This window comes from Lutjanus erythropterus, chromosome 16, assembly GCF_056507025.1.
Source record: "Lutjanus erythropterus isolate fLutEry1 chromosome 16, fLutEry1.hap2, whole genome shotgun sequence".
NCBI classification, from domain to species: domain Eukaryota; kingdom Metazoa; phylum Chordata; class Actinopteri; order Lutjaniformes; family Lutjanidae; genus Lutjanus; species Lutjanus erythropterus.
In genome coordinates, this window is record NC_139332.1 from 1,052,936 (window position 1) to 1,080,178 (window position 27,243).

Genomic DNA, 27,243 nt, shown 5'->3' on the forward strand with positions numbered 1-27,243 from the left:
GAACAGCAGGTGCTCCAGTGCGGTACAGAAACACACACGTGTGTGTGTGTGTGTGTGTGTATACATATACATTAGGGCTGTCAAAGTTAACACGTTAATAATGCGTGAATGCAAATCCATTTTATCGCCACTGATGTTTTTTGATGTGCAATTAACGCACATTCTGTTATATTGGCCTGACCCATAGTTAGAATCAGCAGCTGGAAGTAAATCAGCTTGCAGTTTCAAAGACGCAAACGACAATGTAAACAGGCTTGTCTGTTTAGGCCACTGACTCAACACAAAGAAACAGATGTATAGGAGAAGGGAGATGAACGAGTGCTGATTGAGCTGCAGCCCCACCTGAAACCAGGGATAAGTTTAAAAAAAAAAAAAAAAAGGCTGAGCCACAGCAGAGAGAGAGAGAGACTGTGTGAATATGGACATATGGGTTGACTTGATATAAAAACTTTTTATGATTATGAATCATAATGTTACTGTTCTGTGGTGCATGACTTCTTTATTCCAAGTCAGATTTGTGTACTTTTAAACACTCAGTTATTTCATGCTGATTGATCATAACTGCGAGGGAGGAGAGATGGAGTGCAGAGAGATGCAAGGGAGGAGGGGCGTGTGTGAAGTGCTGACTGATATAAAAACTTAAGTGACAATCCTGATGTTACTGTACACTTCCATGGTTTAAACGGTGCAGATTAAAATATCTGTCTCTGTAAAGACCAAACTGCCAGACACTCGTCTCCTCCACAAAACGTTTATCACTGTGCTGCACTTTTGTAAGTAACAATTAAGAGTCCAGACACTGTCTCTCCTCTTCATCTCCTCGGTGTGTGTCGGTGTGCAGTTTGCTGTCTGCTGTGGTCTAAAACATCCTCACTGATGTAAACTGTCTGAGTGACACCGATGTAAATGATCCTGCTGCGTTAATACAAAAACATGAATATTGAACACCGTTTTTTGTCATTTTGTAGACTGAGCTGAATAAAAATGAGGATCTTTACTCCTCAGAGGACAATATTTTATTAAAGAAATAAACTATTATTAACAATAATAATACTAAATAAACAGATACATATAAATAGCAACTTCTGTAGTGTTTTGAATTTTAAATATGAAGCCTACAATGCTCCATAAAAGGCACAATTGACTTTTCTATTGAAGTTTCTAGTGCATTTTGACTTTAATGTTAAACTGAGCAGGTCAGTATGCTCATCTGTGCCTGATGGACTTGGGTTTGTCATGTTATCAGTTGAACATATTTTTTTATGCCAAATGCAGTGACTTTGAGGGTTTCTGGACAATATTTGAAATTGTTAATGGTTAATATCCCTTTGAGGTACAGTTTGACCAAATAAAAAAATGTGCGATTAATCGTGATTAACTAGACATTCATGCATTTAAAAATTTTAATCGACTGACAGAACTAATACACACACATACACACACAGCTTTTTCCATTTCAATTATCATTTCATTATCATTTCAATTATTATGTGTTTGAACGTACATATGAAATTGATGATCATTTCCACCTGTTTGGTGTAATTGGTTAATCATATACTTGACTATGATTCCACAAAATCCCTGACTTTGTGCAAGTTTACCTACAAGAATTGATGATAGATTGCATTTTGCAAATTGATACAAATAAACAAGTAAATTTTATATTTTTGAAAGCATTCTCACTTTACAGCATTTCTTCACACCTGCCTAAAACTTTTGTATATAAAATTCCCTCTCTCAACTCCTCCTCCCCTTGGGGGGGTTGGTGTGTCTACCTCAAGCTTGGGTCCTCTACCAGAGGCCTGGGAGTTGGACAGTTCTGCGCAGCATCATAGCTGTTCCTAGGATTGCGCTCTTCTGGACAGAGACCTCTGATGGTGTACCTGGAATCTGCTGGAACCACTCTCCTTGTTTGTGGGTCACAGCCCCCAGAACACTGATCACTGCTGGAACTACTGTTGCCTTTACTCCCCACATCTTCTCCAACTCCTTTCAGCCCTTGGTATTTTTCAAGCTTCACGTGTTCACGTGTTTCTTCTTCCTGATGTTGCTGTTGCTTGGAATTGCGACATCTATCACCACTGCCTTCTACTGTTGTTTGTCAATCAACACAATGTCTGGTTGGTTAGCCATCACTAGTTTGTCAGTCTGGCTCTGAAAGTCTCACAGGATCTTGGCTCAGTCATTCTCAACCACCTTAGGAGGTCTTGTCCATTCTGACTGAGGGACCTCCAGCCAATACTCAGTGCAGATGTTCCTGTACACTATGCCAGCCACTTGGTTATGGCGTCCCATGTACGCTGTTTCTGCCTGCATCTTATATCCTGCTATTATGTGATGGACCGTCTCAGAAGTGTCTTTGCACAGCCTGGACCTCGGGTCCTGTCTGGTGTGGTAGACCCCTGCCTCTATTGATCTTGTACTACGTTCTCTTATGCTGCCATGATTAGTGTTTCTGTGCTGTCTTTCAATCCAGCCTTTTCCAGCCACTGGTATGAATTCTTGACATCAGCCACTTCTTCTATCTGATGGTCATACATGCTGTGTAGGGGCTTGTCCCTCCATGATGGTTCATCATCCTCCTCCGCATTAATGGGTTTTTGCTGCCTGAGGTATTCACTTAGCATTTCATCTTTGGGGGCCATCTTCCTGATATATTCGTGGATCTTGGTTGTTTCATCCTGGATAGTGGCCCAGAGGCTCGGATAGCAGCTGCTTGCAGATGTTAGAACACTGGGCTGGAAGTTGTTTCTTTGTTAGTGTAGATGATGGGTTTCAAAGTTTCCATATAGTCAACATTCTCTGCATGTAACCCCATTCACTTCCGGTGGCGCTGCTCTGCTGGGGACCCAGACTGGTGCTGCTGCTGCCTGTGTCCTTCATTTGTTCTTTTTTTTTTTTACTCGTTTTTATGGTGGTTTTTACTAATTGTGTGAGTGTGTACAAGGGTTCCCAAGGAGCACAATGGCATTATTTGCACAAGGAGTATTACTGGCACTGATTGTTTGGGAGCTTCTGAGGATGTGCCAAACTTTTTCACATGTGCAGGGTGGGCTGCCACTTATCTACTCCAGAGAGACGCTGTTGTCTCTCCGCTACACGGGAATAACATCGCCGGTTGTTAACCCATTTCTCGTTCCCTGAAAACGGCCTTTTTGTATAATTCTGAAATGTACATTATGTTTCAGTTTTGGGTAGCCTTACCTTTTTTTTAACCTCTGGCAGTTCACCACTTACCTTTGTACCAAGACAGACACAACATTCAAACTTTAAAAACAGCCATGGAGTGATTTCTGAATCTCTGCACAGCTGCAATATATAACCCGTCCGCAACTATGGAGACTTTGCAGTTTTTGATCCTGTGCTCCCTCAGGATGGGAGTTAGTTGTCACTGTCTATCATTTCTCTCCGCTGGGAATTGACCATTCATCCAAAAGTCTGTGGCCTTACAAGCTTTGCCTCGAAACGTCAGTAGTTTTATCCTACCCCTTCTTTGCCAGCCTAAGGACCCTCAAAAAGGAAACGTCAGATTCCGATTCCTGCGATAATTTTAATTGCTGGTGCATGAACTCTTGTACTAGGTAAACTGATAACTCTAAATTTTCCATAGGTGTGAATGTGAGCGTGAACATTTTTTTGTCTCTCTGTGTCAGCCCTGTGATGAACTGGTGACTTGTTGTTGTATCTCAGCTTCCATTGTTGCCCCACACTTTCTGAAGAGGCCAGCTTATTAGAGGACGTTTTGTGTTGGGGTGCTAACTGCATTACAAGAAAAATAAAATTGGCAGACAAATCCATGCTGTTCTCACAACACTATTGCCTTTTGAGGTACAAAGTGGTATTACAAGGTAGGATGGGCTGGGGCTGTCTCATACATATGCTAACTTCAGTAAACATCTCTGCAACACAAAACATAAATGTTTTTGGGCTACTGTCAAAACAGTGATTTCTTCACATTTTGTTGAAATTCCTTTTACTTTAACAAATTTCTCACTGCAGTATTTTGAATTTGACCAAATACATTTGATGAGCAAGTATTTGTAATATTTAACATGATACTTTTTGATGCATTTGTGGCCATCTCTGTACGTTGTCCACCTGTGGTATGTTTTAGACTACTGTTCCATAGAGTCCTGGGAATAGCAACCCCAGTACAACTCACCAATCATCTCTCCCTGGTCGTGGATCATCACTGCCAGGTCCTTGAAGATCTGATTTACATCCATGATGTCGGACTGAAACAGGCAAAAAGCTTGAATCAGTAGTGGCAGTGTTTGTGCAGTGCCAGGACATGATAGTAGATAGATAGGCCAGTAGTCATGGTTGGCGGCTGATAATCTTTCACTGTGTCCCAGTATGTATTAAATTTGAAATGACAAGCAACTGCTAACCTCCAGCTGTCTAATGTTGGTTTCTCTTTCCTTGATGAGCTCCAGGTCCTCCTCTGTGATGGCCACTTCTTCTGTCTGGGTGGTTATCTGACCCCAGTCCTCTTGGCTTTACACAAACAGGACAATATTTAACATAAAAATAAGGGAACGCCTTTAACTGTTATAAAAAGAATACTTAACACAGCTCCAAAATGTTATATTAATAAATGAATTATGTGTTTATTGTACAATGTTTTCAGTATTGTTCTTCTTTCTGCACTTAATAGTCTGTATGAATTCATGGAACAACTTCTAAAACAACAAAAATAGTATTACATAACTGCAAAGTGAATATTTTGCAATGAATGCCTTATTATTCTTCAAGCTCTCAACACATACAATGTGTTCCTGAGTCAATCTATGAGTTAAATAACTGTTTGTATGGAAGATTTAAAATGCCTTAATTAAGACAAATCAAACAAAGAAAAAGTGAAATTATATAATTACATTATATGTATGCATGTAATATCATTATTTTATGAAAGACTTCATAAAAAGGACAATTTAATTTCATAGTTTTCATATGTACCAAAATCAACAAAATGCTCGTCTGGTGTAATCCAAGTCTCGTAAAGCCCCAACATGCCAAGCTAAAAAAAACAAAACAATTTATTTACACCATATTTTTAGCATGAATCTCCACTGTAGATCCTTAGCTACATCCACATGCACACTGTCTGAACTGGGTGTGCGTAGTATGACAGTGTGCAAATGGAATGTCGAGACTTAAGCAGATTTGGATTTTGCCAGACAAGCAGTAGGGAGGCATTTTATGGTTTCTTTCCAGTTGTTTTTTGTGTTCGAAAAATGGTCACCATTCACTTGCATTGTTTGGGAGATTCTGCACCACTGTTTTCCTGCAAAATTCCAGCAGTATTTGGTGGACTAACAAAATAAACCTGACCCTCGGTCTGCATGAAGGTGAGTAGATAATGACCGAATTTTCATTTCGGGGTGAGCTATACTTTTAGCAAAGTGAAGAGTGTAGTGCATTTAAATGTGGTCACTATTGATCAGATCGATAAAGTATGTGAGGCTATATATGGTTATATAATTGTATTTCTCATGATTGTTATGATTATTTCATGATGTAACTTACTTATCAAAGGAAACAAGCTTTTCATCCCGAGAATTGTCTTCAGTCTGTGGGAGAAGGAAAAAAAACAATATTGCCAAAGTCAAGACAACAAAGCACATTTTATCAAAACAAAACATTAATTTGAAGTCTTTCACTGTTGTGTCCTCTCATGGATGTGGTTGTATGAAGTCTTTATCTGACATCAAGTGGTGTTAACCACTGCACTGAATCCTACTTACTGACAGACGGGAACCAGCTCTTGCTCTGGCTACTGACTCCTTCTCCTTCTCTGCTGCACGCCGTTGGACTGCTTGGAAGTTGTTGAGAGCTGCTGAGAAATCATTCATCAGCCGATCCCTCTGGATCTTTTGCTGTCTCTGGGCACCACCAAGCAGGGGGAGAAAGATGGAATGGTAACATTTCAGATTTCTTTTCAATGCCCAAAAAAACAAAAAAACAAATTTACCAATAACAATTGACCACTGACATATTTTCCCTTTTGCCAGTTTTTGTCAAGTTATAACCCATTATGAAAACAATTCAAATTAAACAGGAAGTTGAAAAAAAAAATGTATTCTGTGAGTCTAAAGGTAGACTAACAACTCTTCAGGGTCCCCGTAATGGCAATTTTGTTTTTGTAACAAAATATAAACCACATTAATTTAACCCACTTTTGATACTTTTTTTTCATAATTTTGTTGTTTGACTCCTGGTCCTGGTGCCATTCTGAGTGGCAGCAAGCATTGCTATTAGAGTTGGGTGATATCTTAAAATTTCCAAACGAGAGGGAGGCGTGGTGGCAGCGACATGTGAAGACGACGCTGTGTGAGCTCTGCTTGGAATTAATATTTATTTACTATTCCTCCTTTCCTTCTCGTTCTCCCTGGAGCAAACGTGTCTCTGTCAAATCCCTCAAATTAACTGTGTTTTTGGTCCAAGTTGAAGTTGAAAGCTGCTCAAAATGCTGAAATCTCAGAAGCTAAGGTCAGGCCACGATGCCCCAGACTCGCCTGATGTGGACCCGACCACCAAAGCGGGGTCAGGGTCAGATCTTGACGTAATCATGGCTGCCATAAAGCACACGGAGCAGTGTGTGCTAACCAAAATTGACTCGTCTGTGCTGGAGGCTGCACTCCACAAGAAAATAGACAACTTGGCAAGTGATCTCAGGACAGAAATTCTCAATGTGTGTGCAGAGTTGAAGAAGATAATTGAAGAAGTGCAGAAGGAAAAAGACAAATTTCCAACCCGCATTGACGATCTTGAGGAGGAAGCTAATGACCATGCTAACCGGGTCATAGCACCTGAAGCTAAAGTTAACTTGTTGTCTACACAGGTAACCCAGTTGGCAGATAAGGCTGAAGATTTGTAAACCCGACAGCGGCGAGACAACTGCAGACTAGTTGGCATGGAAGAAGGATTTGGAAACATACGACCGGAGAGAGCCGTAGCTGAATTGCTGGAGGAAGCGCTAGACCTCGACTATACGCCGACACTCGATCGGGCACACAGGTGCCGGTCCAATCCTCCACAGTGGTAAACGTTTCTTCATCTACCCAGATTATTCAGCCGCCGTCAGAAAAAAGAGAGCAGCCTTCACCGAGGTGAGAACATGACTTTGCCTGTGTCCCGTCGTGAAATACGGTCTCCTGTAACCAGCCACACTAAAGATCACGGCCCCAGCTGGCGAGCAGGTATCTTTCGAAGACTCGACCAAGGTGAAGCACTACTTTGGAACCAACCTGGGAGATGCCCACGGGAGATGGGGGGAGAGTGACAAGTCAACAGACATGGCCATAACAGGTACCATGTATGCTGTGGGTTAATATTGCAGTGGTTGGCATATGCTGAGTAGTTAAAAATTTGACTGGTTAACGCTTCTACACTGCAGTTGGATGCACTTTATGTTTGGACTTATGGACAAGGTTAAGTGACATTTTTCAGTCATCTAAGGAATATAAATTAAAAAAAAAAAATAAATAAATCTTTGGACTGAGGCTTAATGATGGACAATTATGTATAATTTGCAACAATGCGTGACTGATGGTTGGGGACAAGTCATCACAAGGTGCAGATATTAAGGGTTTTTGTAAACACCCAAGAATGTCTTGGAGAATACTTTTCTTAGAAATGTTAATACCTTACTATGTTTTCCTTTTTCCGTGCCATGTTAGTATGAAAAAAAAATGTTTCAGTTAAGGTCACAACGTGACACTATAACCTTAATAGCACTTTTTTTCTCTTTACTTTTATTTATTTAGTTTTTGCTTGTTTTGTTTTGTTAAGTCCCCCATAACCAATTTTATTTTACTCTTTTCCTGTGGTGATTTCTTCCAACTGTAGGTGTTAAGAAACCCATCAATCTATGACTAAATAAGTCCCAGCACACATGCAGCAATGGTAATATTGAGAGGAAAGCCCTGTTACATTCTGTTCTGCCCTTGCACAGTTCATGTAAGAATTCAGGTTAGTGTAGATGTGTTATATGCCTAGGAGAGAGAGGAGAGTTTTTAGGGCAGTCTCAGGTTTAAAGAAGGCCAGCCCAAGAGTCCAGGATAGTAAGGATTTATCTATGTCTGTCTGTTTGTCTCTGTCAATTCCTTTTGGGGTTTGTTTGTGGTTTGTGTTTTGACTCAAACATGCACAGAAGTACTCAGATGCAGCCAACATGTAGGACCAGAGCATTACAAATCATTGCATTATGATTACAGATAATGTAAATAAACAATAAGGAGCAATTTCATTCATTAGCTGGAATGTCAAAGGGCTCAACAATATGGTTAAACGAAGCAAAATATTTAGTCACCTGAAATCATTAAAACCAGACATAATATTGCTACAGGAGACAATAATTCCCAAAAAAGACTAAGATGTAAGTAGATTGAACAAATATATCATTCAAGTTTAAATTACAAAGCCAGGGCAACAGCAATTCTAATTAGGAAGGGAATTCCATTTGAACAATCTGAAGTAAAATCAGATGGCAAAGGCAGATATATTGTTGTAGCGGGCAAGCTATTTAATACACCATTAATATTGGCAAACATTTATTTAATTCCTACAAACTGATACTGGGCGGGGACTTCAACCGCATTCTACAAGCCCAGCTAGACAGGTCAAGCCTAAGGGCAAATAATACTCTCTCGTTCCTTCGCTCTTATGGCCTATCAGACCTTTGGCGAATAAAAAACCCAGCTATGAAGCAATTCTCCTTCTTCTCCCCCATCAATCATAGCTACTCCAGGATCGATTATTTTATTGTTGACAATCAGCTACCTTCCTTAATTTCTAGTAGTAAATATCACAGTATAGTGCTATCAGACCACAGCCTAGTGCAAATGGATCTAATTTTTACAGCTAATGTAGCACCCCAATTAACTCGGCATCCAGACTTCCAATTACTGTCATGTAAACATTTTAGGACATTTTGCAATAATCAGATCGACTTCTTTCTAGAAATTAATGACACTCAGGATGTGTTGAGGAATACTTTGTGGGAGTCTATGAAAGCCTACATAAACAAAGAGCGTTCCAAACGACTCAAAGAGCTGGCTGACAAAATTGCAGACATTGACAGAGGCTATGCTATTTTGCCTAGGCCAGATCTTTTCAAGGAGAAGTTACAGTTGCAAACCGAATTCAATACACTTATGACATGGAAAGCAGAAAAAATATTTTTAAATCCAGACAGGTCTATTATGAGCATGGAGAAAAAGCAGGGAGACTTCTTGCACTTCAGCTTAGACAGCAGTCAGCTGAGCAAATGATCTCAGGAACTGATACAGGTGCTGGCTCAGTATCACGCAGCCCCCGAATTATTAATGACCAATTTAAACAATATTATTCAACCTTATATCAATCAGAGGCAGATATTAACTTGTCAGAAATCTATTCGTTTTTCAATTCTCTAGATATCCCAAAAATTTCTCCGGGTTGCCCAGTCACTTTTAGAGCAGCCATTGTCGCTTGAGGAAATAGCAAATGCCATCAAGTTGTCTCAAATGGGAAGGGCGCCGGGTCCGGACGGATTCCCCATAGAGTTTTACGGGGAGTTATCTTTGAAACTAAAGTCAGTCCTAAAATCAGTCTATGATGAATCATTGGCCAGTGGTAAATTACCGCCAACGCTTACCCAGGCCACAATCTCAATACTACTAAAAAAGGTAAGGATCCTGTACAGTGTAGCTCCTACAGGCCAATCAGTCTTCTGTGCTGTGACTATGAAATTTTAACTAAAGCTAGGGGTGGGCGATATGGCAAAAATATTATATCACGATTTTTTTATTAGAAAATCACGATTTCGATTTTATCACAATCTTACATGTATTTATATTATGTATTATACTATGTATTTAGATTTACATTTACTGTTTTTACTTTACTTTCTACTTTTTTTTCAAGCACAAAGGTAAAAGTAAAGGTAGTAATGTCTGCAAAAACCACAAACAGAAGATGTTACTAACTCTTTTAACTGAAACAGTCACCAGAATGTTTTGTTAACATGTTAAAAAAACAACATTTTTCTTCTGGAGCAGGACAGACGCTGCCAGACCCCCAACAGGGGACTGGTTTACCAACATTCCACCTTTTTCTCCTCTTATGAGTTTGCGGGTCTGTATTTAGTCATCAAAAAATACCAACAAGAATACCATTAAAGTACAACAACAGCAATAAAAATGTTGATTTTTCAAAAAAGGAAACAATAACATGCAAGGTTTTTAAATTGTAATTAAGTAAAAACACTAATACCACAATGTAAAAATACCTAAGTAAAGAATCTGAGTATTTTTTTCATCACAGCAGGTCAGTGATCAGTGTTTTAGTGACTCTCTGTGGATCAGTGAATAGTTTTATTTATGGCGGCCCGCCACATTAAAAACATCGGCACCATGATATGATTTTCTATTTTTGGAGCTGCGCACCTTTTTTGCTCGTGTCTAGAAGGTAAGTCTTTATTTGCGCAAGTCTGGCGAGATTTGTGTCCATTATTTCTACTAAAGTAATCAAACTCGCACAATCTTTCGCAGGTCTAGGGTTCCCTTCTAGACACGACCCTCTGTCTCTGTCAAACTAATGACAGCAGACTGTCTTTAAACAGCACAGTGTTACACTCTGCAGTGTTTCACACAAAGACTTTATTTGTGTGGACATCCAGGTTTGGTTTGTCACCAACTTTGACATTTTTATGTTTTTTAATCAGTCCGAGAGGACGACGGCATCCGTGATTGATTAGTGATCAGTCTGCCCTCCTCTCCTCCCTCACCTGTTCACTCTGCTGTGAGAAGGTCTGAAAGTTTCTCACAGAGAAACACAGACTCTCCTGTTTTACGTATAGACAATTGTTTAATTTTAGAAGAGCATCTGGTTGATGTCGATGTCATTAACCATCATGTTAGTTTCGACTGTTGTAATAAACTCCGTCATTAACAACAGTCTCCTCCACACGCAGCTTCTCTGCAGTTGGTCTGTGCGTTTCCTGATCAGCTAAACCAGCGCCGGAAAGACTAGAAAAGTTGCGCCAGTTAAAATAGAAGCATCCCGTCAAAATTTAAAATCTATTAATCATTTATTGGTTATAGGTCCGGGTCCGTATAGGACGGTGTGTGGGTCCGCCGTTAGGGACCCCTGAATGATCCATACGATCTCCTCACTTTGGCAGAACGTCTACACGTTCTAATCCTTCACGATCTAATATTGTCATATCGCACACCCCTAACTAAAGCCCTTGCACAGCGATTAGATCCTATTATTCTCACCATTATTAATGAAGACCAAACAGGCTTTATTCCTGGACGGCAATCATTTTCTAATTTAAGATTATTTAATGTGTTATTTTCCTCACATTCAACAGTACAACCTGAAGTTATCCTAAGCCTTGATGCAGAAAAGGCATTTGATAGAATTGAATGGACCTATCCTTTCGCAGCTTTAGAAAAATTTGGACTGGGGCCCGTTTTCTGTAGGTGGATCAAAGTTCTATATTCAACACCTATGGCTGCGGTCAGAACGAATGGACTGATTTCCAAATACTTTCCGCTTCACAGAGGTACAAGGCAGGGTTTCTGTCTGTCACTCTTCTTGTTTGACACTGCGATTGAACCATTAGCAATCACTATTAGATCAGATGACAGGACTAAAAGTATATCCAGGGGTGAAATAAATCATAAAACTTACGCTAATTATCTGCTTTTACAAATATCAGACCCAATTGTGAGCATGCCCCACCTTCTCTGCATATTGCAAAGATTCAGTAGCATATCAGGATATAAAGTCAATCTATTAAAATCTTTATTATTTCCATTGAATAATCTGGCAGGACAGATTACTTATGAACATCCGCCCTTTAAAATTGAAAATGACAAATTTACTCATGTGGGAATAGAAATAGCAGGTTCAATTAAGGCTATTTTTCAACACAACTACAGATCTATGTTAGACCGCACCAAAACTGATTTGGATAGATGGTCAAAATTTCCACTCTCCCTAGCCGGACGGGTAAATACAGTAAAGATGATTTTAATGCCAAAGTTTCTTTATTTCAAATGATTCCTATTTTTCTCCCAAAATCCTATTTTGCCAGGCTGGATCGCTTTATCTCTTCGTTCATATGGAATAAAAAACCTGCATGTATAAAGAAGGCAAGCCTGGAGAGAGTTAAATCTGAGGGTGGCTTGGGTTTGCTTAACTTTTTACTTTATTATTGGGCAGCCAATATCGTTCAATTGACATATTGGATCACCATGTTTGCCGATAAGGAAGGTCCAGTTTGGCCCGATATGGAACTGAGAGCTACACTCCCAATTTATCCGATTTCAATCTTAACTGCCCCTCTTCCACTAAATATCAAAGTACCTGAACTGCACTCAAATTTGGTGGTCCAAAATTCGATTAAGATCTGGGTCCAGTTCAGAAAACATTTTAATCTGACAAATATATGTAGCTTCTCTCCAATAATATTTAATCACCTTTTTCCACCATCTCAAATAGATCAGGCATTTGCAGTTTGGTACAGAAGTGGCCTGGTCTACTTTCAAGATCTTTTTACCGATGACAGCTTTGCATCATTTAAATTCCTGTGTGAAGACCATAACTTACCAAAGTCTCATTACTTCAGGTATCCTCAGGTTTGAAGTTTTGCTTCTAAATACTTTCCAGGGTATCTATCTCCACCCTCTAAAGACTATTTGTATTCAGTCCTTAATGTAAATTCACTAAATAAAGGAGCAATATCAAAAATATATGCATTAATTCTGAATAGCTGTCCTCATACATGGGATAAGAGCCAGAGCAGCATGGGAAGGAGAAGTTGGAGAAGTTACAGCAGAAGACACCTGGAAAAATACCTTACAGCATACAGTGTTGTGCCTGAACGCGTTCAATGAACGATAGTTCATGAACTCGTTCATATTTTGGGCGAATGTGAACTGAACGTACAGTATTTGTGCCTGATGAACGTTACTGTGAACGCGTTAATTCTGATGTTCATTCCATAGAGCCTTCCAGGCAAAAACCCGGCTAAAACACACCGTAAACAGGCCTTAATATGTAACTGAAAAAAACACCCAATCTGGCAACACCAGCCACCACAGTGTCGCACCGCCGCATGCATCATCAAAACACAAAGCAGCATGGAGGCGACAACAACAGCAACATGTAGCAGCAGCAATAGCTAAGACTCTTCATATGATCATTGAAAACAGTTTTATGAGGTCGGTGAGGATTCCAATGGGAAAAATGTTAAATTTTTGTGCAAACTTTGCCCGCCGGGTTTCAAAAGGCAACTCCGCACATCAGTTACATCACGTGTCAAACTCAAGGCCCGATTCAATTATATACAGCCCGCGAGATAATTTCATGTGTCTATTATGAATGGCCCGTCGGTAAATAGCACTCCCAGCACTCATACTACAAGTCCCACAATGCATTGCGTCAGCTGCCGCGCAACTAAAGAAATAAATCAGCTTGCAGGCGCGAAGATGCGAGCTTCTGTCAACATGAGACAATGTAAACAGGTTTGTCTATTTAGGCAACTGAATCAGTGCAAAGAAACACAAGTATATGAGGAAGGAGATGAGCGAGTGCTGATGGAGCTGCAGCTCCACTTGAAACCAGGTAAAAATAAAAATGTCTGACCCACAGCAGGGAGAGAGAGAGAGAGAGAGAGAGAGAGAGAGAGAGAGAGAGAGAGAGGGAGGGAGGGAGGGAGAGAGAGAGAGAGAGAGAGAGCGAGAGAGAGAGAGAGAGAGAGAGAGAGTCAATATGGACAGATGTGTCGACTTGATATTAAAAAAACTTTTTATGATCATGAATCATAATATTAATGTACACTTCTGTGGTGTTGGTGTGCGATTTTTTTTACTCCAAGTCTGATTTGTGTACTTTTAAATACTTAATTGCTGCATCATTGTAAGTCATGATGAAGAGTCCAGACTCTGTCTGTCCTGACACACACTGAGGAGATGCCTCAGTGTGTGTCAGTGTGCAGTTTAACCTTTTCCTAAAATACTGCTGGTTCTGTGGTGTTACATTTTAAATCTGAAGCCTGCGTTGCACCATAGAAGCTACAGTTGACTTTTCTATTGAAGTTCTCAGTGCGTTTTGGCCTTAATGTTAAATTGAGCAGGTCAATGTGTTAATCTGTACCTGATGGGCTGATGGGTTTGTAATATTATTATATGAGCAGATTTTTATGCCAATTGCAATGCCATTCAGGGGTTTGCATGATTAAAGTGTGTGATATCTTGTGTACAGACAAAAAGCAAGCATTTTCAAATGTAACCCTCACCTGGATATGTGAGCTTAAATATGTGAGCTTAAGTATTCTCGTTTTCCTTTGTTATTGTTGAAGAAAAAAAGAAAAAAATCTTATTTATTTTATTGAGGAAAAAGTTGTTGCAGTCTGGCTTTTCATATTTCTGAATAAAACATAGTCAGTTTTAGACTGTTCAATATGTTAATCCTAATCTTTTTTTTTTTACACTCAGCCATCATAGGGCTGCAGCAGTTTACCCGACGGAGTGGGACTGCTGCACAATGTGACATTATCCCGGAGGGATTCCGCCACCCTCTGCCCGATTTCACACGGGGACTGGTCACTATTGAAGATAGGCCAGTTGAGGACTTGGAAGCCAGGTTGATGTGTTTGATTTCTGATGTTCCCTACTGGAAATTGTACATAGTTTCTGTTCTGTTTTGTGTTACTTCCTTGACAACTGAGAGGATTTTAACAGCAGGTGACGGTGCATCTAGCATGTATAAGCTAACTACAAAGCATTATGACAGCAAGGATTAAAAGTAGTGTTACATGGATGGTTTGACTGTGCTTAGCTACAACATAAAGGGTCTGGGAAGTCCAATTAAAAGAAAGAAAATACTCAATCAACTTAAAGCTTTACATTGTTCAGTTGCAATGTTACAAGAGACACATTTGTCCGAGGCAGAACACCTGAAATTAAGGAGGGATTGGGTGGAACAAGTATACAGTGCATCTCATGTAGGAGGGAGGAAAAGAGGGGTTGCTATTTTATTGAGAAGTAATGTTTTTTTTAATAGCGAAAAAGTACTGAAAGACAAGGAAGGCAGATATATAATGGTGATAGGTACAATTGGGGAAAATAGATTTACATTCTTGAACTTGTATGCACCAAATGAGGACTGTCCAAATTTTTTTAAGAAAATAGCTTCCAAATTGGCAGATGAAGGGGAGGGAATCATAGTGGTTGGGGGGGACTATAACTGTGTACTAAATTCAAGTATGGACCGACTACCTGCTGAGAAGGGACCTCGAACTAGAAAATCAGCCGCAGTTCTGGGAATGATGGATGGATTGGGCTTGATCGATATATGGCGATATCATCATCCAAGAGACAGAGATTACACATATAGGTCCCAAATTCATGGGAGCTACTCCAGATTAGATATGTTTCTTGTTTCAAAGGCTGATGTACATAGAGTGACAGAATGCAGGATAGAACCCATAACTTTGTCGGATCATGGCCCCATTAAGATGAAAATAAATTTAGGTCAAGAAAAACAATTTAGATACTGGAGACTTAACGTCTCAATATTGAATGATCCCCTAATCCAACAGGAATTACGTGACAGGCTGAAAGAATATTTTGATATAAATGACAGCGGAGATGTTACTCCATCTATTTTATGGGATGGTGCCAAAGCTGTTATGAGGGGACATATCATTCAAATTACGTCAAGAATGAAAAAACAAAGAGAAGCCAGGAGACTTGAATTGGAGACTAAAATTATGAGGTTAGAAAAAGAACATAAAATATCAAGAAGTAGGAATATATTAGACTTATTAAAACAGGAGAGACAAAAATTAGATGATCTACTTACATATAAAGCAGAGGGAATGCTCAGATTTGTGAAAAGAAAATATTATGAAATGGGTAATAAAGCAAGTAGGTTATTGGCTTTTCAGCTACGGAAAGCTCAATCGAACCGTGTGGTACCTAAAATTAAACACCCTGACATGAATAGAATTACTTCACAACTGAGGGAAATAGCTGAGGCGTTTGCTGCATATTATAAAAAATTATATGAAGGCCAAGAATTATCAGGGAAGAAGGAGAAAATAACAAAACTACTAGATTCGATCCAGTTGAACAGATTATCTCAGGTTGAGGCTGATAGTATGTGTGCTCCCATAACAGTACAGGAAATAATAGATAGTATTAGTAAGTTAAAGAATAGTAAATCCCCGGGTGTCGATGGATACTCTGGGGAATACTATAAAGTTTTTGTTAATGAGCTAGCCCCAATTTTATGTCGGGTATATAACTATGCACTGGATGAAAGGGACCCCCCAAAAACTTGGTCAGAGGCAATAATCACAGTCATACACAAATACGGAAAGGACCCCACTCAGTGTATGGGATATAGGCCTATACGTTTGCTTTGTCAGGATTTAAAAATCTTGACCTCTATCTTGGCAAATAGACTACAATTACACATTCGGAAATTAGTTAACTCAGATCAAACGGGGTTCATCACCGGACGGCAGGGCACCAATAATGTTAGACGAGCTCTAAATCTACAATCTATTGCTTCGAAGAGAAAGACTCCATCAATGCTTCTCAGCCTAGATGCTGAGAAAGCATTCGATAGATTGGACTGGACATTTCTGGAGCAAACACTGGCCTATATGGGCTTTAATGAAACTTTTTTGAGTTGGATTGGAGTGTTTTATATGAACCCGCGCTCAAGAGTCAGAGTTAATGGCCAATGCTCCGATTTCTTCGATTTGGGACGGGGGACAAGGCAGGGGGACGCACTTTCACCAGCCCTATTCGCTCTTAGCATTGAGCCCCTAGCAGAATTGATTAGAAGCAACCCTCTTATACAGGGAATAAGAGATGAGGGTGGAAACCAACATAAAATAACTTTATATGCCGACGACATATTATTATTTATTGAAAACCCTGTCCACTCAATCCCAGCTCTCCTACAAAATCTTAATGAATATGGCCTAGTATCTGGGTATAAAGTTAATCCTAGCAAATCAGAAGCAATGATGGTGTCTGGGGCATGGCCTAGCCAGCTTGAGGATATAGTGTCCTTTCGCAGATCTAAACAAGGTTTCAGATATTTAGGGATCACACTTACTCCTCAAGTAACACAACTATACCGGGCGAATTATAAAAAAATATTTGAGACATTTAAAAATGAATTGGCAAGATGGAATGTGCTACCATTATCCCTTTTGGGTAGAGTAGAGGCTGTTAAAATGAATCTACTTCCCAGACTTTTGTTCTTGTTTCAGTCACTCCCAATCGGGGTCCCGACATCAGCCTTCATTATGCTGGACAAGCTTATATCTAGATTCGTTTGGCAAAATAAGAGACCAAGGGTGAGACTGAAAATGCTCACTCTTGGGAAGAATCAGGGTGGACTCAGCCTCCCCAATATAAAATATTATTTTTGGGCAGCGCAACTAACAGCAGTGGTAGCCTGGATTAATAATGATATAGAGTCGGGTTGGGTAAACATAGAGCAGAATTCATTGCCAGGTATACCTCTATCTGCTCTAGTGTTTTTGAGCAAGCAGTCCCAGATGAAATTGGAAATCAAAAATGTATGGGTGAAACACACCTTACAAGTATGGTCAACAGTCCAAAAGAGATTTAGGGGGACAGCTGCCCTTTCACGGGCTATGCAGATTGATGGAAATCCAGATTTCCCCCCCTCAATAACAGATATCACTTTTAAGAGATGGGCAGACAGAGAACTAAGGGTTATTGACCAGTTGTTTTGTCACAATGTTTTACAGCCATTCTCATATCTCCAAGACAAATTCCTTCTACCTCAAAGTGATATGTTCCGGTATTTTCAGATTAGGCATTACATCACAAGCCATAAAGACTGGAATACAATTAAAAATGCTCCAACAAACATAGAAACTTACTTTATTAATATAATTAAACATCAGCTACCCAACAAAAAGCATGTTTCCCATATATACAGAAATCTGTTACTGGATACACCAGACAGTACTTTTTATATCAAAAATAAATGGGAGCTGGAGTTAAATATTATAATTGAGGATGAAGAGTGGGAAATAAACCCCACACACTCTAAATTGAAGTTTCTTTCTTTTACCAAAATAAGACAAGCTTAACTGTCTTGTTAAAACCTTGGAATTCACTTCATTAAAACTTGACAGAAAAACTTGTAAAACTCATCAAAGCCATCTGTGTTAATCTGCCCACTCATCCAACAACCACCAACTCTGCTTCAAATTAAATCTTTTAATTTCTCTTTGAAAAGAGTGCAGAGAGTCCAATTCTGCAGGCTGCTCTCCCCACCCTGCTCAGTGCAATCATGGTTTGGCGAGTGGGTGTGTACTGTGCCACTGGATGAGAGTGTGGTGCGGAGCTGCAGCTATCACTCTGCAGACCATTACATTAGCAATATAAAATGACAAATATCACCCAAAAATCGTCCTAATAAAAGCAACCGGCGATGGATTCAGCCCATCGTTGATAGACAATATATTCGTCCAATTGCCCAACCATCCCTAGTTGCTCTCCTTTCTATCTCAACAATTTCTTTCTAGACAAATAGAGTTTTTTTGATTCACTCTTTGGAGAGGACACTAAGCTGAATGTCACTGTCATAAACTTTGGCAGTAACATCATTAATAGTGCTGACTGCAGAGGCTGGAATGGCAGCTTGTAGCGTCAGTGTATACTAGTGATGTATTCACCTATGTAGTCTGAAACTTACTTGCTCTGAGGGTGATAAGGGCAAAGGGATTGATCCCAACTCTTTCAGGTGCTTGTTGGTTTCTTTTGCCAGCTGGTTGGTATAGTGTTGTATCTGCTGCCTGTGGAAAAAAAAAAATAGTTTAGAATGACTTAAGGCTGCTAGCAAATCTAGAAGTGAGTTGCTCTTCAACAAACACTCTAGACTACCTCGATCACCCATCATCCTGCACAATTAAGAACACAGTGACAGTACATATGAAATTTAAGTGTAATTATTTTTATTCAATATTGTCAATTACTACTCACTGTGCATAAAACTGAATTAGATGTGACTTGCAAGAATGACATTAAAATTGGCACCTCTGGCCGGCTGCTGCTATCCACAGGGCTGAACGGAGTGCTGCAGGACTGAATTCTGGCATATTATATTTGCATTTATCCTTTTGTATTGTTATATATGATCACATCCCTAATGTGTCCGGATGAGGACAGAACAAAGAAATGATTTGCTGTGGAGGTGAGAGAGAATGAGAGAAAATTCTGTTTTTTAGGCTCTTGAAAATTAAATCATCACTTGAACATGTCTTCTCAAGTGAGAAATGTCTTTTCCAGTTGATGATTAAAGTGCCATGCAGTCTTGCAGTCACACAGTATATATACAGAGGGAGAGGTTGGTCATGTAGACTAAATGTGAGTGGAAGACTTCTGGGTCACTGAGTGAGATGGCTGCTCAAGTTTGTAGCTCTCGCCTTGTAATGTTCCTTTGTATGGTGTTGCCAGTTCTGAATTAATGGATAACTCTATCAAAGGAAACTGTGACTTGATGGAGCCTGCATAGCCATCTCCCTCCTCAATTCAAGATGAGAAGAAATCAAAGTTCTCCCTCTCTGAACTGGACCATGCCAACATTGCGCTCTCCTCCAGCATGGACACTCGGCTACCAAACAAAGAACCTGCCGCACCTGAGGATACCTCTGTATCCTCTCATCTAATCAATATTTCCAGAGTTATTGTTGATTTAAAGGACTGACTATCTGAAATCCAACATTTTTTTTTTTTTATTATAAAATCATGATTTTGATTTTATCATGATCTTACATGTATTTTTGAGACTAATTTGCAAGTTTCTGGTCAGTGCAACCAAACCATTTCTGTATGTACAACAGTCCCAAAAGTTTTGAACGGAACCATATCTTTGGCAAGATAAAAAGGTAACTGCTTCTGTTACCTCTTTCCACTGCTTGCTTGTCTTCTCATACGAAGTGCCTTTATCAAATGCCAGTGTTAATGTTGTCTGTTTGGGTCTAGCTGCTGCCTCTGGCTGCGGTGCTGCTGGCGGTCCCCTTCGCTGTTTGGCTCTCAGCATACTGTTTAGGGTGCTTTCTCTTCAAGTGATTGAACAAGTTTGTCGTGTTGCCATCCGACATGTGAACCGTCTCTGTGCAGACTTTGCAAATGCTCTATCCCAGCTCTATCCCAAGCCGCACGGCTGCAGCAAAGAAACAATGTTTCTCTTCTATGTTGAAGTCCTCACCCATTTTCTTCTTTGTTGAAAGTTTGCTAAGTAAACTGTGCGCATATCAAGTCACTATTTCTGAGGAAAATGTCTGTGTGTTGTCTAAGGCCGGAGATATACTTGCTGTTTAACCATGCGTTTGCATTCGCGTATGCGTAGCCAAGCCAAGCCATTTGGCCACACACATTGATGAAACTCATACCATATGTTCAGACCGGGACTGATAATAAACATGTGAAGCACCGTTCAGTGCTCAGGCCCTAATAATTCCTTCAATTACGATAGGGTCCTCGCACCAGGCAGTGCTTGGACCCTAAATATACTTCCTCGAATCAATTTCTTGTTTTCTCTGATTCCTCTCTCTCCCCTGTGTCATTTTTTAAGGATATTGACTCCATCTGGTGGATTTTTATTTGGAAAGGGAAACACCCTAGGATTAGCTTTTTATGCTTTCTTGTCCTAAATCTTCCGGTGGTATCTCCTTACCAAATTTTAATTGTTTTTGGTCGTTCCAACTTAAAGCTATAAATACCTGGCTGGACACATCTTCAGTTACTCCATGGCATTCTTTAGAAAGTGTCAGTTAGGATTCAGGATCTGCCTCTCTCTCATATTTAAAAAAAAATTGTGGTATCATGTCAGGTCTTATTATTTCTAATACATTACCCATATGGCACAGTGTACTAAAACATGTCTCTACTGATTGCAAATATGATGAATTATCACCCATCTGGCACAATAATGCATTTTTGTCTGGATGTACTCTAATTTTTTCCACAGTGGTCTAAACAAGGCATATATGTGTTAGATGACATTTTTAATCATTGGGGCCTTCGCTCCTAAAGGAACATTATTCTCTGCCAGGCTCTTCTTGTTTTTTTTTTTGTTTTTTTTACCTTAAACTCCACTCAGCACTTAATTCATACGGTGTACCTTGGGATGCTCCTTTACCCAACACCCTTTGGTTTCACTAATTACTGCCAAAACTAAATTGGTGGCTGCGGTCTACAACAAACTCTCCTCTTGTGACACCAAACCCCTTCCAGTAAACCAGAGTTGGGAAAAAGAATTTCAATCTCTCAACCTTGTTTGGAATTGATCTATAGTTTGGAACACAATTTTTTCTTCTTCAAAAAACATGGCTCATCAATTAATACACTATAAATTTGTGCATAAATTTCATTTTACACCAGAGCGCAGATTTAAATTCAAATTGATGGACAGTGTACAATTATGTACTAAATGTTCTGGATCAATTAGGGGAGACAATTTACATATGTTTTGGTATTGCTCCACCATCAAGACTTTTTGGGATTATGTAATTATGATTGTTGGTAACATCATTGATAAAAAACCTTCCTAGTTGTCCTGCTCTCTGTCTTTTGGGTTACAATCCTAGTATTCTGTTTATGTTTCAGCAGAAAAGGATCGTATTAGCTGCCTCAACTGCAGCTAAGAAAACTATAATTAAGAATTGGTTTGAACCCACTATAGTCATGAAGAACACCTGGCAGGCACTTTTTTTTTTTAACGGTGCTAGTGTTCATGGTGTGACTTCTTGGTCTAAAGCTATTGAGATTATTCAGGGGCTTCACTAACCCTAAACTCTTCTCCTTTTCCTAATTTTATTACCATGTATATTCAGTAGTATTGGCCATGAACCTGCATTTCTTAGTCATGTACATGTATTAGGTATTAGGTTTGTAACATTGTTTTTTATTTTGTATTTGCATAAGGTTGCTATTGCTGAAGACCAATACTTGACAAGTCAATCATAATGTGTAATGATTTTTTTCTTTAAGTAATTACTCTTTTGAATAATATTAAATTTACTCATTACTTGGTAATGAGCTTTATGGTTCAGTGAGCCCTCCTTGAACCGCTACCTTATTGTAGTGGAGGGGTTTGAGAACGTGAATGATCTTAGCTATGTTGTCCAGGGCTTGTTGCCCCAGGTAGGGTTTCCCAAGGCAAACAGGTCCTAGGTGACGGGTCAGACTAAGAGTCGTTCCAACGCCCCCAATGGATGTTTTAAGACCAAGGAAGTCTACGTCGCCTGAATCGGCTTTACCGGGGCCCTACCCTGGAGCCAGGCCCAAGGTTGGGGCTGGCAGGTGAGCGCCTGGTGGCCGGGTCACTGCCCACAAGTCCCGGCTGGGCTCAGCCCAAAAGAGCGACGTGGGCCCAGCTTCCCATTCCCCATCACTCGCGGGAGGGTTCAGAAGGGGCCGATGCAATGTGGTTTGGGTGGCAGTCGTGGGCGAGGGCCCCGACGACCCAATCCCAGGACATGGAACCTAACTGTGGGGACATGGAATGTCACCTTGCTGGGGGGGTAAGCCACCAGGTGCTCGCTGTCAGGCCCCCCTTCCAGGCCTGGCTCCAGACGGGGGCCCCAGGCTTTCTCTGAGCAGGGTCACTGTACTCCTTCCTCGCTCTTTCATGGGGAGTTTGGACCATACTTAGTCTGGACCCTAGCCTGAGATCAATTTGCCATGCTACCAGAATACTAGGCTCCAGACAATACAGCTCACAGGTACCCCTTTTTACAAAAACATTCCACATGTAGCAGCAGGGACCTGTGATGAGTGAGTTATGAAGGACATGTTCCTGACACAGCGGAGACAGATATAAAGACACTTTATAGGACTGCACCTGCACAATGGACTCAACAACAGGTGGCAACTAGAATGTACAGCTAATAGAAGTATTTAAAAGTGCAGTCACAATGTTTAGTTGTTTACATGTATTGTGTTGTTTTAAGGGTGTCTATACCGTTCAAGCTCAGTTTGAGCTGATTTTCCTTATATGTTGACAGCTAAGCTTTAAAAGATAAGTTACTATTCTTTTGATAAGGGTGAAAGTATTATGCAGATTTTAATAATACAGTTGATGGATATGGTTAGTGCCATCGGTGAGGTCGTGCTGACCCCTAAATACTGTGGATCGGCGTCCTCCAAATCCACTTTCAAGGGGAGGGGTATGCATTTCACAAGGAAAATGTCAATGTTCAGTGAGGGATTGTTCAAAAGAGGTTCTGTGTTGAGTGTGTGAGTGCTTGAATGTATGTGTAGACTTACATCTTCAACATAATGTTTACTTTATCTTTATTTTCACAATCCCAAATTTATCGGAGTAATGTAATAATAATATATGGAGAGGACAAAACAGGAAAGTAGTTTAAATGCTATTATTATTAGCTGGAATGTCAGGGGAATGAGGAAACTAGCCAAAGTGAAACAAGTATTAAATACACTTTCAGACAAGAATCAAATTTGACTGCTTCAGATATACAATTGCTGACCAAAAGATGGCCAGACCAGGTATTTGATGCTAGAGTCATGCTAGAGGGGTTGCTATTCTTATACACAAATCGATACCATTTCAAACCTCAAAACTCATCACAGACGTATATGGGAGGTGCATTATTGTGCAAGGTAATATTCTGTCACAAAAAACAAACTATAAATATATAAGGTCCAAACTATAAATATACAGTATCTCACAAAAGTGAGTACACCCCTCACATTTCTGCAAATATTTAATTATATCTTTTCATGTGACAACACTGAAGAAATGACGCTTTCATACAATGTAAAGTAGTCAGTGTACAGCTTTTATAACAGTAGGGCTGGGCAGTATACCGGTTTGTACCGAAAACCGGTCTTCATTTTCGTTATGATATGAATTTTTCATATACTGTCATACCGGTGAATAGCCCAAACAACGTCCGGAACGTGCGAAGCGGGAAAGTGTTTCAGCGGGGACCCATTTCACTGCTGCACACAAACACCACAGACGTGCTGGCTTGAGCGTGTGCACAGAAAAGTTTGGAGATAAGAATGGCTGCCGGGGAGAGTTCTGAAAGCGAAGCAACTCACGTTGTTGAAGATGACCCAGAGGAACTAACACCAAAAAGAGGAGCCACGTCTGTCGTTTGGAGGTTCTTTGGCTTTAAAAGGTCAGACGTGTACCAAACAACGACCTATTGCAAATGCTGTCGAGCAAAAGTGGTAGCCGGAGGTGGCAACACTAGCAATTTGCTCCACCACCTCAGCCGAAAACACATTTTAGAGTACCAAGAATGTCTTAAGCTAAGATCGGCACCCTCAACATCCAGACCTAAATCTGCTGAACAACCACAGTCATGTCAGTCGTGCATTCAAGACGTGTTCGCCAAAGGGACTGCATATGAGAAAAAAAGCAAGCGGTGGGTCGAGATAACGAACGCAATCACATTTCACCTCGTTTTGCCTGGCAATATAGCTGAAAAACCTACCATGATATTGAAGTTTCATATCTGTCTATCAATTAATTATTGATTGTGTAAGTTGTGACTGATATGGTGTGTACTCCAAAGGGAGTAAGTGGCTTAGGGGATAAAATAAGTTTGTTGTATTATATTGCAACAATGTTACAGGGATGACTATTGGTGCTTTCACAAAATGTGAGATTATATTATCAATAATCATCAGTAATGGAGGAGCGTCACGTGGGTACGCCGAGCAAGATGGCGGCACAGTCAACGAGCTCCGTTCACCCTCTGACATTTACGATATTTTATTGCATGAAAACCCACAACTTTTTGCAAAATAATAATCCTTGGCGTCCATGACTGGCACCTGAGTAGTCCGGAGTGTTTTCTTGACCCCAATGGCGACTACGTCGAAATATTTTAAAGACACAACCCGCATGGCCACCAGAAAAAACCCTCTGACGACTGAAGGGAAGGTATCTTCCAACTCTCCGCCTCCGATGCAGCTAGAGATGCAACCTGCCGAAAAGACGGCAAGCCTGGAAAATATGTTTGCTGAAATCTCCAAGATGAGCATCACGCTACAGGGAGTGGCAGCAGACATACTATCCATTAAAGAAACAACCCATGAGTTAAAAAACACAGTGAACAGCATACAAGAAAGGCTGGGGGAGGCGGAGGGGCGACTCTCCCACCTGGAGGACACGGCGGACCGGCTTGTGAGCAACGGAGAACACGCTGAAAGAAGATTGGAAGTTTTATGGGATCGCATTCAAATGCTTGAAAAGAGAGAAATAACGTGAGATTATTGGGTCTGAAAGAAACCTACGGGACGAACGGCACAATGGAGTAATGTGTGAAGAAAATGTTGAGCGACGGGCTCGGAGTTGATGTTGAAGGTGAATTTGAAATAGAGCGGGCACACCGAACACTAGCTCCCATTCCCAACGAGGACCAACCGCCCAGACCGGTGCTGATCAGATTCCTACGGCAATCGGCGAGGGAGAAAGTTTTGAGAGCTATCAGAGAGAAACGAGGGCTTGAGTGGGAAGGACTGAGACTCTCCATGTTTCCAGACATGTCGAAGGAACTGGCCGAGAAGAGGAAAACCTTCACATCCGCGAGGAAAACACTGCAACAGCTTAATGTGAGATACACGTTGGCCCACCCGGCAATTCTGCGATTTACTTGGAAGGGGAAAAACCGGAGCTTCACGAGCGCCAAGGAGGCTGAAAAATTCATCAGAATGAACTGCAATGCCAATGGGTAAGCATGAACTCTGTCTAAAAACAGAAACACTGCATAATAAAACGTGACATGGACAATGAGAAAAAGACTGATATAAAATGGGACAATGTGTAAGAGACATTGGTGGGGGTCTGAGTTTGATCCTGTACTGCCTGAGCGAAAAGCCAGAGAGATGGCTAGAGGTGTAATATCCCACAGACCTTAACATCCGTTTTTTTGCTTTCTTGCTTTTATTTTCTTTTTTTTCAATAGGGCTGTAGAAAAGCCAGGGGCATCAGTTAACGTTTTGTGGGGCTTGTTTAAGTTAAGGTTTTTGTATTTTTCCTTTTCCTTTTATAAAAGTGTTAGAGTTTACACCGCTGTTCATAAGTTGATTTCTGTAGAGTTGTTATTGGTGATGGCAGACAGAACTGGTAGCGATATAAGTAAGACGTTGAGACTATATGTAACATTAATAAGGGACATAGCAAATATTGATTTAAATAGAATTTCACAAGGTAATTTTCCTTTTTCTCACATAAAATATGGCTAGGAATTATGTTACATGCATAAGTTGGAACATCAATGGATGTGGAAACCCTACAAAAAGAGGGAAGGTATTGACTTATCTTAAGCATAACAAGGCTGACATCGCTTTCATACAAGAAACACACTTTGTAAAAGAAGAAGCAGTCAAATTGAAGCAGGGCTGGGTTGGACATATTTTTCATAGTTCTTTCTCTAGCAAAAGAAATGGTGTAATTATATTGGTGAACAAAAACTTGAGTTTTATTTTACTTAAGGAGACTAAAGATGACGAGGGCAGAATGGTCTGTATAGAGGCACAGATAAATGGGACTAAGATGACACTGTGCAACATTTATGCACCAAACAAGGAACATCCAAATTTCTTCCATGGAATAAATAAGACACTGGGTGAAATGGAGGGTCACATAATACTGGCAGGAGACTTTAATCAAGTTTTAGATCCCTTTTTGGATAGGAGCAAATTTAGTGGCCCAATAATGTCTAAGGACAGAGCTGCAATACATATGATCAGTGAGGATATGGGATTGGTTGACATATGGCGACTGATAAATCACAGTGACAGCGAATATACCTTTTATTCACACCGCCACCGATCCTATTCCAGGATTGACATGTTTTTGATATCCAATACTATAATAAAACAAGTTGTCAACTGTAAAATTAACGCAATGGCTCTCTCAGACCATGCAGCAGTTGAGCTTAGCATTGACATAAATACTGACACTGAGAAAAAAGGTAGATGGAGAATGAACACATCATTATTACAGGATGAATCCTTAAATCGGTTGTTGAAGGACGACCTTATATCTTTTTTTTAAATTAATGCTGGCAGTGCAACCTCAAAGGCGATGGAATGGGAAGCATCAAAAGCATACATTAGGGGGAAAATGATAGCATATTCATGTAAAAAGAAAAAAGAGGATATAAAGAGAATAAAGGAGTTGGAATTTGAAATTAGAAATCAG

General features: G+C 40.2%; 1 protein-coding gene across 1 annotated transcript in view; it reads right to left on the reverse strand.

The window, feature by feature from the left end:
- The window catches only part of LOC146312555 (syntaxin-12-like), a 57,307-nt gene that overhangs the window by 7,072 nt on the left and 22,992 nt on the right, over window positions 1-27,243 (reverse strand). The window contains exons 4-8 of the mRNA XM_084738875.1: window positions 18,751-18,850; window positions 5,748-5,885; window positions 5,530-5,573; window positions 4,392-4,497; window positions 4,163-4,235 (exon numbers count right to left, since the gene is read on the reverse strand). Coding sequence (XP_084595001.1) covers window positions 4,163-4,235; window positions 4,392-4,497; window positions 5,530-5,573; window positions 5,748-5,885; window positions 18,751-18,850 — 461 coding nt within the window. The remainder of the gene's footprint in view (window positions 1-4,162; window positions 4,236-4,391; window positions 4,498-5,529; window positions 5,574-5,747; window positions 5,886-18,750; window positions 18,851-27,243) is intronic.